The sequence below is a fragment of the Balaenoptera physalus genome (assembly GCF_965194825.1).
Source record: "Balaenoptera physalus genome assembly, chromosome: 14".
In the NCBI taxonomy this organism is placed as follows: Eukaryota; Metazoa; Chordata; class Mammalia; order Artiodactyla; family Balaenopteridae; genus Balaenoptera; species Balaenoptera physalus.
Genome location: NC_138893.1, coordinates 51,097,276 through 51,112,594, shown reverse-complemented (window position 1 = coordinate 51,112,594; position 15,319 = coordinate 51,097,276). Strand labels below are relative to the sequence as shown.

At 39.2% G+C, this 15,319-nt stretch overlaps 1 protein-coding gene across 10 annotated transcripts in view; it reads right to left on the bottom strand.

The window, feature by feature from the left end:
• The window catches only part of CHUK (component of inhibitor of nuclear factor kappa B kinase complex), a 33,385-nt gene extending 19,823 nt beyond the window's left edge, over positions 1-13,562 (bottom strand). For 3 of the 10 annotated variants that reach the window (XR_014253465.1, XM_082425141.1, XM_082425136.1), the window contains exons 1-10: positions 13,366-13,562; positions 9,779-9,873; positions 7,537-7,651; positions 6,815-6,884; positions 5,877-5,965; positions 5,375-5,446; positions 4,614-4,703; positions 4,349-4,473; positions 4,053-4,160; positions 3,311-3,446 (exon numbers count right to left, since the gene is read on the bottom strand). Coding sequence is in view for 7 of the 10 variants with exons in the window: in XM_082425141.1 (XP_082281267.1) it covers positions 3,311-3,446; positions 4,053-4,160; positions 4,349-4,473; positions 4,614-4,703; positions 5,375-5,446; positions 5,877-5,965; positions 6,815-6,884; positions 7,537-7,651; positions 9,779-9,873; positions 13,366-13,470 (1,005 nt within the window). In the remaining 3 variants the exon portion in view is untranslated. The remainder of the gene's footprint in view (positions 1-3,310; positions 3,447-4,052; positions 4,161-4,348; positions 4,474-4,613; positions 4,704-5,374; positions 5,447-5,876; positions 5,966-6,814; positions 6,885-7,536; positions 7,652-9,778; positions 9,874-13,365) is intronic. The other 7 variants (XR_014253466.1, XR_014253467.1, XM_082425140.1 and 4 more) reach the window with 5 other exon arrangements.
• Between the last annotated feature and the right edge of the window lie 1,757 nt (positions 13,563-15,319).

Sequence of the window (15,319 nt, the reverse complement as noted above, 5' to 3'; positions counted from 1 at the left end):
GATAAGCCATACAAAGTTAATACCTATGTTTCCCCAACGCTTCATACTGACTAGTGTATACAAATGATTAAAATTATCTCTGCTAGAAATGTTTATTACAGAAGTAAAGCACTAACTTTCTTTTAATATATAATAACCTTCTAAGTTTAAAAAAGGTGGGGGGAAGAGAAGGGCATCTTCCAAGTTGACATGGATTACAGTACAAGCATAAAAGCTGGGACCTTCCATTCCATCCTGGCCTAGGCAGATTTCACACTGTGACAGTGGCCACTAAGAACAATAGCAGAAATTTAGTATGAAAATCCTAAGGTGGACATTTACTTTTACATAGGGTATATTTCAAACTAGGGTGGGGTGATCATAGCATCCCACTACTAAAGCCGAGCTAGAAGGGAGCAAAAGAAAGGGTGAGGAAACACAACCTAAATTAATCCTTTTGTTCACTCAAATATTTGATAAGTACCTACTATGGTACATACTATTTAGTGTGTTGTGCTAGTAATGGGTATGCATATTGAGTAACTTACTGATCCTTGCCCTCCACAGGATAATAGTCAAATAAAAGATATTAAGAAACATTAAAAGAACTAAAATACAATGCAAAATGCAATAGGTACTGTAATGATGTAAAATATTGTGCCGATTCCAAAGGAGATTACTTGGTGGGAGGAGAGGGGTGCTTTATAAAGGAGGCACTATTTGAGCTATACTTTGAAAAGGAAGAATGATTAGAACAAGAAAAGATTGAAAGAAGAAAGGTTCTTCTAGGCAGAAAACAACAAGGTAGGCAGAGAGGTAGAAAGGGATGAGCATAATCAGAGAATATAAATTATTCAGTTCAAATGTATCTAAAATGATGACCCCTTAGGGCATAACAGGAGCTAAGCCTGGAAGTGCAGGATGAAATGAGACCAAGATAGATTCTGAATACCAATGTAAGAGTTTGGACTTTGAAAGGGAACTATGGAAGGCTTTCTAAATTGAGAACCTGGCAAGTTCAGAATTGTTAAAACATTCAAAAGATAAATCTCACAAAATAATTGGATATGTAAATTGAAGGAGATGGAATAGTCAGACAGCCAAAGTTTCCAACCTAGGTAACTGGAAGGGTGACAGTGCAAGTAAGAGGCACAGGAAAAGCTGCAGAAGTAACTAACGGAGCAAACGTGCTCAGTTTTTAATGAATTATGTCTTGGATAAGTGGGACCACCAAGTGTAGTTATAAATACTCCACAGAGAGTTGTATAGTCACAACTAAGGAGATAAATTTGGAAGTTATCAATATTCAGTTTATAGTTAAAGTTATACAACTGGAGAGACTGCCAAAGAAAAGGAAGAAAAGTAATATGGAAGAAGAGAAAGCTAAGGAGCGACTCTTAGCAGCAAAGAATGTTCAGTATACTTTTTTCAACTTTGCTACATAAAGTTTTTCATAATAAATAGTTGGAAAAATCTGCAGACTCGCTAAACTTTTTTTTTAAGGGAAAGAAATATTTCAGTAACTGTTTTGTTGATTTCTTCTTTAAATGAAAATAAAACAGATGCCATTCCCTCCTTGAACAATGTAATAAACACCTTAGAAAAATGCCCTGCAATAACACCAACCTGTTTTGCAGTTCATGCTTCTGTGTTCATGACATTCCCCTGCCTGTATATCTTTCCTCCTGCCCATTCCCAGGATTAACACTTCCTTATCCTTCAAAATTCAGTCCTATTATTACGTCTGGGAAGCATCCCTGAACTACTATGAATAGTACCCTACACATACCTTATTCTGTACAACCTCAAAATAATACTGATCCTTTAAAGAAGACATTACTGTACCTGAGCTATAAGTATGTATATGTGTGTGTGTGTGTGTATTTTTTTTTTTAATTTTTTTTTTTTGCCCAGATTCACAGATATGCAAACTGTGGTGTTGCAAACTGACTAAAGTCTATAAACCACAAAACACAAAAGGACTCTTTCCCCATGCTCTATGACAAGCACATGCTCACAGACCCCTTCCAAGTAAAAGTGATGCTATGATTACCATGACAAGGCAAAAAAAAGTCTGAGATAAAAACCAAAATTTTTTGAAGGCAACAAAGAACTAAAGAGTGTCACCAAGTCCTGCTTGTCTAACACATTAGGGGATGATTTATTCCTTGGCACAGTAGAAGAAAACCAAATCATGACACCAGATATCTTTTCAATGTCAGCCAAGAATGACACCAACATGGCCTCAAGTTCCTATTTAAAAAAGTATATCAACATGAGAGTAAAACTCTCATGTAGTAGTTATATGACTACTTCTTTCTCATTTCTATTTTAGAAATGCTATCTGCTACAAGCAATCAACAAATATGAAAAGACCATAGATGAGAGTTGTTTTTGGGTATACAGCATAATAGAACCTCTCATTCATATCACTGGATATTTACTGAGAACCTGGTACATGCCCTGCTTTGTACACAATGCCGGCATAGGGACGGTGTGGTGGTAGGGTAGACAACTGTTAATAAAAGTAGTAAAAACAATCCTAGCATTGAAAAGACAATCTGTACAGAGAGGCATGAGTGGGAGATGAGAAACAATTAGAGAATATATAATAGTAAAAATGATTAAATGACAAACTGTGAAGTACAGACCATTCAGAGAAAAGGAGAGTTGAATACGTGCCAGTGTAGGTGAGGAGATACACAGAGATAGATATCAGTATGGGCAGAAGCATCTGTCAAAGCACAAAAATGCATAATGGGCTTGATGGCATAAGGAGCAGTGACAAGCTGGTCCTAAGTGAAGTAAAGGGTAAGAGAAACGAAACAAGCACTTGGATGGGGTGGACCTGAATTAAGAAAGCCCCCAAAAGCCAAGCAGATCAGTTTAGACTTGACTTGGTAGGCAAAAGAGAACTGTTAAGTCTCTTGGACAGGAGAATAAAAAAGCATTTTCAGAAGATGAGACAGGCAGTTCATGTTGCATGGACTGTAGGATGGAAAGGAAATATAGAGGCATGAAAGCCAGGTAGGAACCTTCCTCACCAAACCAAATCTAGTATGATTAGACCTAAATGAATGAGGTGAAATGGTACCAATATGAGAAAGGGGAAAATCCAAAAGATGCTGCAAAGGAATAATCAACAAGACCATTTCAAAGTAAAACTGAGAACGCTTACTAAAGAAATAAAAATGCATCCACTCTAAGGATATCATCTTCTTTTTCATATAAGCATCAGGAAAAGATTATTAAAATATATTTATGCCCATTTTCCAAATAAGTTTGTTAACTTCAATGCAAGTCTTATGAAGTAGACCCCATTCAAACTAACCTTCAAATTCAGAATGTGATCCATTAATACAAAACATCTTGGCTGCTTTAAAGTAAGATCAATAGGTCCTCCTCTCTGCTGAGGATCCCAGTTCAGCATCAACTGTAGCCAGTTTTCCATGGGTTCTACTATTAAACTAGAAAACATACAAAAATGGGATAAAACTCATTACGTTCCAATTTTCCTTTAGCTTTGTAAAAAAAAAGAAAAGGTAGTTTTACAGGTTGTCCATTTCCTTTGTCATTATTTGAATCATTTTATATCTTACTTTCAAATAATTCATGAAATGACACATGACAAGCTTTTCTTCCATAAAAAACAACCCCAAACGCACATATGCAAGTTACCGGCAACTCCAACAGGTGAATCCAGTTCCATTCCCTAAGGAACCCATTCACCATAGTATCCCAAGAGTGTTCTTAGCACCTAAGCCAACCAGTTGAATGGCAGTTCTTGTTTCCACTAGACCTGTGCTGTCCATATGGTTGCCACTAGTCACAAGTGGCTATTTGCATTTACACTTAAGTTAATTAAAATTAAATAAATTTCAAATTCAGTTCTTCAGTCATACCACCCACCTTTCAAGTGTTCAGATACTCATGTGGCCGGCACAGATATAAAACATTTCCATCATCACAGAAAGTTCCACTGGATAATGCTGCTTGAAACAGACAACAACTCTACTGTTCTTTTACAACCCTGAAGAAGCTGAGGCAAACTTCCTCAACTAAAATATACATACCTACAAAGGCTATTTGGTTGAGGTAAATGGCTACTAAACCGAACTTCTCCTGTCATCTCTTCGCATGCAAATATACACTTTGGATCCTTCTTCTTAATCTTCTCATGCCTATAAAAACAAAAGCTACCTCAGTTGACAACCTGATTCTCACAAACACTAAGAATTTCTGCCTTTTAATTTTATTCAATTATGTGTTAAAAAGCAATTATACCATTTAAAGAAAGGCTGGGGGGGAAGCGGGCAACTGAAAATTTCCATTCCCATTAATCATAACAAAGTTCTCTTCCATTGCTTACCAGGTAAATGGCTGCAGATGATGCAAAAAAGGCCTATACCCAGCAATACACTCAAACACCATGGTCCCAAAGCTCCAATAATCAACGGTGGCTGTGTAAGGCTTATTCTCAAAGAGCTCTGGCGCCTTAAAAAGAAAAAAATGCTTTAAACATCAACACTATAAGAGAAAAGCTACATGAGTTCTGAACTATTATATTCACAACCTTCAGAAATAAGAATGAGAATCCTGTACAATTAAATTCAAAGAAACAATACATGTCTTACCAGATACTGCAATGTTCCCACAAAAGATGTACACAGACTTCCTTGATCAACATCTTTGGCATATCCTAAATCAATTATTTTATGCATAATCTGCAAAATAGTAAGTATTAAATGGTTGAGAAATTTGAAAAGGAAAGGCAATGATGTCCTTATAAGGCTCTGGAGAGGGTGGTGGTGAAGAGCATGGGCTCTGAAATAACACAAACATGTTTCAAGCCTGAGCTCCATCATTTAAATAGCCATGTGATCTTGATCAAGTTACTTAACTTTTCTCAGTTTCCTATGTAATGGTATTACTAACAATCCCTACTTCACAGAATTGCTATTAGGAATCAATGAAATAGTGAAAATAATTTAACAGTGTCTGACATATGGTAAAAACTAAATATAGACTGGCTATTAATTTTTATTTTGGTATATTCAGAATAAGCTTGATCCATTAAAACTGGAAGGCAAAGGCAACTTCCAAACTTGTAAGAAGCATCATACCATTTTAGAGTGGATCAATGTGAGTAAACACCTATCTAACTTCAAGAATATCCTGAAGTCTCAGGATACAAAAAAAACCCCAAATAGTTGGTGCAAAGCATACACAAAGGGCTTCTAAGAGAAGATGCATCATCAAGGTTTCATCACCTCCAACTGATCATTATCTTCACTACCTAAGGCCACACAATCCAATTCAAGGTTCAGATTCTTGGCTTTATGTCTTTATTGGAATGGAATTTGGGCACCAGAAGCAAGAAAACTGCTCAAATTACTTTGATAAAAATATACGTTCCAGGAATCAATTCACAATTTCTGGTTCTTCTCAAGATGACTCTTTTAGGAATCTGAGGAATCAAGGTTTTGAATTTTAATTAAATATAGAACTTAGGACTTTTGGGGAGGAGAGAGAGTTTTGTTTTGTTTTGCTTTTCTTAAATAAGAAACATACTTTAAACATATTTTTTTCTTAAAGCAGACGGAGGATGTGTGTGTTTTTTGGATGTGCTTTGTAAGGATTAACAATTTACTTACTCACTGCCTACCTCTGCTAGATACTGTGCTGGAAAAAAGAAATGAACAAGGTGTAGTTCCTTCTCTAATGGAGCTAACTGTATTAGCAGAGGAGACAAACAACTAAACACAAAACCACACTTCAGTGTAGTGAGGGCTGGGATGAAGTATAGAATACTATGGAGGGCACCAAACCTCAAAGACTAAACTACATCATGGAGACTCTATTCGATTGGCATGAACATTTCTTCAGGTTTTACCTACCTTTCCACCAACATCCTGAAGAACTATGTTTTCAGGTTTTAGATCACGATGTATAATTTTGTTTTCATGCAAATATCGTATCCCAGATCCTAAATAAAGTTTAAAATGTATTTTGAGGTAATAAACAACACTGAATTAAAAAAAATTCATCTCACATTTTGTACAGATCTGCTCTGATGCTCGAATTTATATGGACCATCATAACTACATGATTAATGATTTAATAGAAGCTCAGATTTTCTCCACAGAAAATCCAGTAACAAATACTGCAGAATTATAACATGTACTCATTTAACTTATGAAAATTAATATTAAGAAGAAATGGAACAAGCAATTGAGAAAATCCCTGTATTTATTATTGGAGCCTTTCCTTCCGACCTAGATCACCCTCTTCAACTAGACTTTTGCCTCCATGACCTAAGAAAAGAAGCAAAATCAAAATATACAGAGAAGCATAGTCTGGGCTTTTGAACTTCCTCCAAGGGCCTATGTCCTGGTTATTTTAGGAATTCTGCAGGAGTAATTATGATTAAAAAGCGACTTCACCCTAAAAGAACCTGGGCCCATGAGATGCAATGTCACTGGTAAATAAAGTTACTATGTTAATCAGGGAGGGAGCAGGAGTACAACTCAATAAGGTCATTTCACACCATTTTTTTTTCTGGCAATTGGAAGATCTATTAGTCAAATGGACACCTAGCCAAACACAAAAAATAAAAAACAAAATATCCTAATTTTAACTTAGCATCAACTGTAATAGTTAAATTTTTCTAATAATTTCTTATAGATAAAAAATTTCTTATAAAGTTTCTTATAGTTAAAAACCTATGCTTTGTACAGTACATCAACAATTCTCCTAATTCCCAAGTAGTATATAGAATCTTTTATAGACCAAAGGGGCATTAAATTATGATGGCATTTTCATATTGATTACATACCTATATCACTCAGTAAAGAAAGTATCTGGCTTTCTTTAAGTCCACAGCAATTTTCTGGTTTGTTGAGTAGCTAAAGAAAAAAAAAGTCTAAAAATGTATATTGCCAATATTGCTGGGCAGTAATACCGATACATTAATCATTAATCATTATACTCTGAGAAAATACTCAAATAAGAAAACAAGTCATGATTAAGAAAATATAAGGAGGAAAATTACCAAATCCATACTGAGGACATGTAAGTTTCATGACAAGGTTTATACAAGTAAAAATAAAGGGAGAAAGTTTTTGAAATAGAAGTTGAAAAATCTCACAGATAAATATGTAAAGATAGCCATATGGTAGGTTTAAAATGAGATCAGAGAGAAAGATTTGCAACAGAGAAAACAACTTATTAATAAACACTTTAAACATTGATACTGTGGACTAAAACCATCAATACAGTCCCATACTGAAAACTGCACCACCAATAACAAAAAATGCATGTTCTAAATCAGGGGTCAGCAAACATTCCCCGCAAAGGGCCAGAAAGCAAGTACTTTAGGCTTTGCAGGCCATATAATCTGTCACAATTACTCAACTCTGCTGCTATAACAAGAAACCAGCCACAAAAGCAGATCACAGGCCATACACTCCAGACTCTTACTCTACTGTATTGAGTGGGATTTGAACACTGCTAAAGTTCGTGATTTACTATCTCATCATCTCAAAACATCCACACTACCTTCCGGAGATCTCCTCCAGAACAATATTCCATTGCTAGAAGAGGCACATCATTAATCAAAAAATTCAATTCCTCAGGAACATCACAGGCCTTTACAACATTGGCGTGGTTCAACCTAACAAGGGGAAAACATTATAATAAAAAATTTGTTTCCAATGAAAAGGGACTGAGTTTGAAATGGTAGTTAATTGGGGGGCAGTTAGGCGAAGAAAGGCTGACATTATTTATAATATTCTAATCTCTCATTTGTATAATTAAAAATTAATACTTGTTAAAAAGAAAATCTAGATAAAAATACTATCACAATTACTACTATTACATTTTTATATGCCAAGTAGTAAGCACTTTACATACATTAACTCATTTACTTATCACAATAATCCTACTATAGGTAGATTTATTAAGAGTTTCATCACACAGGAGAAAACTGAAGCACAAATTGGTTAAGTAACATAAGATCACACAACGAGTAAGTGGTCAAGTAAGGATTCAAATCTGGCAGTCTGGCTCCAAAGCCTGTATCATACTACCGCTCCCATAATCACTTACAGTGTCACCCAGCTGTAATCACTATTAAAATTTTGGCATATTTCCTCCCAGTTTTTAATTTGTGCACAAATACATTTTTTTCAATAAATATCGAATCACATTATATATTATTTCCTAACATCTTTTTTTAAACTTAGCAATATATCATCCCATCATCATCATCATCATCATCATCATCATTATCATGCAGTGGATCTCAAAACTGGAATAGATTCCCAGGGCCTAGGGACCTTAAGAAACAGAATTTCCATGTGTAGGGCCTGAGGATTTATATTGTTGACCAGCTTTCCTAGTGATTCTGCCACACAGCCAAGTTTGAGAACCATTATAGTGCATCAAGAACACTGAAGTCAGAAAGTACTTATTTCAAATCCAGACTCTTATTACCTACCAGTTGTATGACTCTATAAGCTTCAACTTCCTGCTCTATAACATAGAGATAATGCCTAAACTCAGGGTTGTTGTGACAACTAGAAGAATTATTTGCAAGCACATATTAGCACACTACCTGTGGAGGTTTTAAAATATGTCTACTTCTCCCTTCAAAAGTTTAATTCTCTTTCCCTTGAGTAGAGGCTGTATTTAATGACTAATTTCTAACAAATAGAAATTATTTGTAGGACTTCCCTGGTGGCGCAGTGGTTAAGAATCCGCCTGCCAATGCAGAGGACACAGGTTTGATCCCTGGTCCGGGAAGATCCTACATTCTGCAGAGCAACTAAGCCCGTGCGCCACAACTACTGAGCCTGCACTCTAGAGCTCACATGCCACAACTACTGAAGCCCACGCGCCTAGAGCCCGCGCTCCGCAACAAGAGAAGCCACTTCAATGAGAAGCCTGCGCACCGCAACGAAGGGTAGCCCCTGCTCGCTGCAACTAGAGAGAGCCCGCGTGCAGCAAGAAAGACCCAATGCGGCCAAAAATAAATAATAAAATAAAATAAATACATTTATTAAAAAAAAATTATTTGTAAAGGATGGAGTGTTACCTCTGAGGAAAGATCATAAAGATATGTCAGCTTTCAACTTGCTCTCTCTCAGATCACTGACTTTGGGGAAAGCTAGTTGACATGTCAGGAAGACATTCAAACTTCCCTATGGACAGGCCCATATGGTGAGGAACCGATGCCTCTAAAGAACAGACACTAAATAAGCGTGGAAGTGGATACTCCAGCCCCACTCAAGCCGCTGGATGACTGTAGCTCCAGTCAACATTTTGAGATGTTTCAGGAGGGATCTCCTGAGTCAAAACCACCCACCTAAGTCATTCCCAAATTCCTAAACCACAGAAGCTGTGAGATACCAAGTTTGTTGTTTTAAGCCACTAACTTTGAAGATAATTTTTTACAAAGCAATAGATACACTGTTTAACAAAGTAGGTGAGAGTAAAGAAATGAGAGTAGTGATTGTTATTTAACTATAAAGTGTAATAGATGAGCACTGCCCAAGATCTAGAAGAAACAGATTCTGCTCTCAGAAAGCTGAGTCTGATAATACCTAGCTGACTTTTTAAACTAAATCTACTTAAGCATGATGTGATATTATTACTTGAAATAGAACACATATATTTAATGAGAAAGAAAAATATGTTCGCCAAAAGATCCTAAGAAGAATAGATTCCTAGCCTCCTTCCCTATGATGACATCTGGATGGGCTGCAAAATTGGGGAAACTTAAGTCATCAAGTACACTTACTTCTTCATGATCTGGATTTCATGGCACCACCGTTCTCTGTTTTTGGTGCTTAGCTCCAGGCGACAAGACTTAATTGCTATTTTGAGATCAAGTTCCTGCCAAAATAGAAAATCAACAGAAAATTATAAATTAGGTTCTTGTGCAGATTTACTTGCTAAGAAAGAAATGCCAACCTGGGGAAACAAAACTCTTTAGCTTTACTAATTAAACATATTTATCCACAGTTCTCTTGAGCCAATGCTTTTGCCAGGTAAACCATGAGACTATTAAACTAATGCTTTAAAACTGACCTTCAAACACACCAAAGCACACAAGCAAAAAGTCACTGAGGCTGATCCTATAACAGATCTCTTCAGAACACTGTCTCACATATACTGCTAGAATAATACAAAGGCCCTGTCTCCCTAGTAAACTCCTTTTTGAATTTAGTCAAGACAGCTAACAAGGGCCCCAGGCTCCAGCGTAACTAGAATGAGGAGAATAATTCAGGGTTCCCAGGCTCAACAGCAAGAAATAGTTTTAAGATGACCAAACCTAATACAAAAAAATTCCAAAATTAGTTCCTAACCTTTGCATTTCAAATGACATTAAAAAAATCTTAACAATGGGGCTTCCCTGGTGGCGCAGTGGCTGAGAATCTGCCTGCCAATGCAGGGGACACGGGTTTGAGCCCTGGTCTGGGAAGATCCCACATGCCACGGAGCAACTGGGCTCGTGAGCCACAACTACTGAGCCTGCGCGTCTGGAGCCTGTGCTCTGCAACAAGAGAGGCCGCGATAGTGAGAGGCCCGTGCACCGTGATGAAGAGTGGCCCCCGCTTGCCACAACTAGAGAAAGCCCTCGCACAGAAACAAAGACCCAACACAGCCAAAAATTAAAAAAATTTTAAAAAAAATCTTAATAATGATTGTATATTTACATATCTATAAAATGAACCTAACAGATCTTGCCTCTATGACTAGTAATTTAGCCAATTCTAACTGAAATTAAACCCAACCTGATGCACATTACAGGAAGTAGCCAGACCTCATCACATTCTGGCAACAGTAATAATGCAGCCCAGGAACAGGAAGCAAGACAGCTTGTATGGGGTGGTCTGAAATGGGGGATAGCTAAAGATAAGACAGCTGATGTATAGAGAGTAAGGACCTAGGACAGACTACAATCCAACCTAACCACTGTCCTCCCTCCCTTCAACCTTTCTTTTGTTTTGCGTAGGTACCCAGTTGCTGCTAGGTCCCATGTAAGCTTTTACTACCAGGGAGTCAATCTAACCATGAACAACATTAAGTCCTAAATTATCATATGAATAAGGCAGGAAGCTATCTATTTCGAAAAGATTCCATCCTATAGGATCCTTCAACTTCTCAGTTTATATTTCACCTACTCTGTGAAGGCCTTCTTCGCTCTACCTTTTCACAAAGAATGTTCTGTGGAAAGTTTATGGATGTCCAGCAAAACAAAAAAAGAAGAGTTCTGTGTTAAAAAAAAAAAAAGAAGGTAATATTCGGGAGATGGATGGTGATGATGGCTGCACAACAATGTAAACGTACATGTTGTCAAACATCCCAGTTCTGGTGAAGGGCCACTGTGGACATCTGGAAAGTTCCTGAGAGATTTCTAAGATTCTAGAGGAACCCAAATCTCTTCCATTTAAAAAGTGATGAATTCCATGGAGACAGAAAGTAGAATGGTGGTGGCCAGAGGTTGGGGGGAGGAGGAAATGGGGGCGGGGGGTGGTGTTATTATTGTTTAAAGGGTACAAAGTTTCAATTTGGGAAGATGAAAAAGTTCTGGAAATGGATGGTGATGACTGTTGCATAACAATGTAAACGTACAATGCTACGGAACTGTACACTTAAAAATGGTTAAAATGGTAAATTTTATGTTATACATACTTTACCACAATTTTTTTAAAAAATTGATGTATTCATCCATCCCCAGCCAGGGACCAAGCAAAGCAGTCACATAAGCATGCTAGCATGCATACTTCTTTTTCTTATGACCAGACTGATGGGGAGCTTTAGATAACAAGACCACAGTCAATATTCTGCTGGAAGTATTTGGCTCCCTCTCTTTACTCTTTGAGTGCCTTATGTCTGATGGTGAAAATTATTAAATTTACTACTTGTCTGGCTGTCAAAGTACTTAATGTCTTAGTCCTTCACCTTCCTTTCTCCCTGTCTCCAAGATTCCCTCCTATGCTCTATCTAGAAACCTGCTTCACAAAATGTCCTCAGTTATATCAGTGACATTTGTCATTGCAACTGCCACACAAACAAGCCTATTCCTCCCAGGTAGATTCCCATCTACCCTATATGGTGGGCTCTCTACTCACACCCATATTTCTTAGGACAGCAAATCAGGCTTTCTCCTCTTCAATCCACTTCTTAATTCATAGGGCAATGCAAGCATTTTAGTAATACCTTAACTGTTCATCTTGTCCCATCTGTTTCTCCACACAGATTTATCTTTTACAAAAAATCTTTGAGAACACCACTTTCATCTTGACATTTCCTTTTTTAATGTCAGTTAATGATGATGAAGATGATGACAATAGCAACAACACAGCAGCAGCAGGAGCTAACATCTGAGGGCTTACCATGGGCCAGGTACTCTATTTAGCTTTAGACACATCATCACCTTATTTAACTCTCAAACAGACCCATGATGTGTATACATTATTATAACCATTTCATACATGACAAAACAAAAGCTATACTGCAGGGATTATTATTCCAGGGTCTATAAACCTAACAGGTCTGTGAATGTCCTTCCAGAGAGCATGGACCCCCTCAAACGGCCATGCACAAAGTTGTGTGGGTATGCATCTGTGCATGGGGAAAGGGTTCATAACTTTTACTGGTGTATCAAAAGACTGGCTCAAACATTATTGTTAGCTGCTGCTACAATGGTTAAGCATTTTCAGTTAAATCAAAGCACAATTCCCAAGTCTGATGTTGGCTGTCTTCCACCTGCTAGAGCACCTCACCCTCAATCTATCTCCTTCCCTTGTGAAGCCATGATTATTTTCACCAGCTGACCCTCATACTGTTCCTTACCTAGAACGCGTCCCCAATTCCGAAGCCTACCCAATGCGTCCAAAAGCTTAACTGTGGACCCACCATGACACCGTCCTTATCTACTCCAGGCACTACAGACATCACATGGCCTCCAAGCACACACATGAACACACATTCCAACAGGCAGGCCCATCTTCTCCCCCACTTATGCTCATAACACACACTCTGATGTGCGTCTGCCTTACACACCCTGACTCTACATTCAGAGGGACACATACGAACCGTCACGCTCAGTAAACACTTTGTCACGTCTTGACAGTCATAACAAAAGTTCCCCATAACAGCTCTACCTCACACACACTGACCAGGACCTCAACTACAACCTCGGACTCAGACACCAGGCTCACAAACACAACTTGTGCGCTCTCTCTCTTACACACACACACGCTCACTGGCCCACAATACTGCCCAAGGTCTCACCACCAATCTCTCACATACAGTCACTGTGTTCCACAGGCGCCCTGACAAACACCCACCGCCGCTCCCTCGCGCGCCCCGCCTCACCCGATGTTGGTACAGGCAAACATTCCCGAAGCCGCCGGTGCCCAGCCGCTCCCGCATCTCCCAGGGCCCGCCCGCGCCCGGCCGCAGCCCCGGGGGCCGCTCCATGGGGCGGGAGGGCTAGCGGCCTCACGTTCCGCCACTGTTCCGAGGCCGGTTCCGGGCTGCCGAGGCTCGCGGGTCTCTCGTCTCGCGAGAGGATGCGTCACTTCCGGTAACTGCGGCAGGAAAAACCCCGCCCCAACTTCTCCCGGGGACCGCAGACCAGCCGGGAAAGTGGTGGGGAGAGGAGGCGAGCATTTTCAATGCATTCTAAGTGCCCTGGGAATTTTCGGGGCTGAGAGAACCCATATGTGTTTTTCCAGTCTTCAAAAATATAAGATCCCTCCAAACCCTTCATTCCCTTTAAATCAGTTTCCAAACCAGTCTTTCCCGTATTCGTCTTTTCTAAACGTCACGTCGTCTCCACCCCTGTCTACACTTCACCTTTCTTCAGACCTCTGCCATCTATCCTCCAGCTTCACCACCCTCTGAGCTGGCACTGGCAAAGGCCACCAAGGATTTGAATATTGCGAAATCCGTAGAACTAGAAAGAGTTCTGCGCTAACAGGCCCACTGATGCATTAGGCTTCATAGTTGTTTTTCTTCTCTTAAATGATTAATCATCTTCCATTGACAGGTCAGCTCTTCTTTTGCTTGACTTCCTATACACCTGTTCCAGGATCTCCCCTATAACCCCAAACAACTCAAGGATGTGACGCTGTTCTGGAGTAAAGAATGCTCCTTCTGACTTCGGGAGCTTTTCCCTAAACGCCCTCACTGAGCTTGCTGTCAGGCATACCCCCAGTTGTGGGTTTGCCAGCGCGGTAGTTCCTCATTGTGGGGATTGTTTCCCATGAGCAATGCAGGGCTGCAGGGGCAAGCTTCCGAATGCTATTGGTGCAACAAGAAGTGCTTCTGAGTGGCAGATTGCCTTAGAATAGGGGAACCAGCTCCCCGTTTTCACTTTGAGTTGGTTGTATGCTTCACGGAACTTGGGGATCTCATCAATCACTCCAAGGTATAACATCAGCATGGAATTAAATTCTCTAAAGAAATGTGTCAGCTCTGTTAAGTGTGGTCATTTGAACCTCGTTTGAGATTATGTGCACTTGAACCATGATTTGTGCAGCCCGGCCTATGAACTACATAGAATTCCAGCTAACACTTTGTGACACATGATTGTGCCACAACAGATGTAGCATGTTGAGACTTCTCAAGGTGGATACAGCATATGCACCTCCGCAGTGCTGCTGGCTGCTTTGGAAGCATTGAATGGGCTTTGGCAGAGCAAATGTCTGTTGTCACCAGAATCCCTGAATATTGCAACGAGAATGTTGATCACTGTATGATACAAAACAAGTTGTGTTGTAGTTGTTCATCAGTAACCTGTGTGTGGTATCAGAGATTCTGGTTTCCTATATGTGCTTGCTAGCCATGGAGCTGGAGCATCAGACTTGGAGGTGGCAAATGTTACCTCCAAAAACATGTCCCTTAGAGCTGGGCAGATTGCACAGATGATTGTGGCAGCTTGTTCTAATAGTATGAAGCCCTCACTTGCTAGGTGTACAGCATCTAGCTCTGAAGTGTATCTGATTTCCACAGGTGGGGTCAAAATCCCATAATTCTCACTTGGAAGAGCTGCGAAGGGATGCTGAGGACCTGAAGACCCTGAAGCGGCCACTTCGCAGGAACTGGGTTGTTTCCCATAGTTCACTTTTTGAGGTTTTTCTGAATTAAAAAAAAATCCTGGCTGGTTAACTTCAGGCTCCATAATCTTCAAGTTTGCCAGTTTGTTTTCTTCATGTAAAAAATGGAGGTAATAATACCTACCTCATAGACATTTTTTGAGGATTAAATAAAACAGTGTCTGGGCCATAAGTGCCCAGTATATAGGAGCAATTATTTTTCTTTTGGC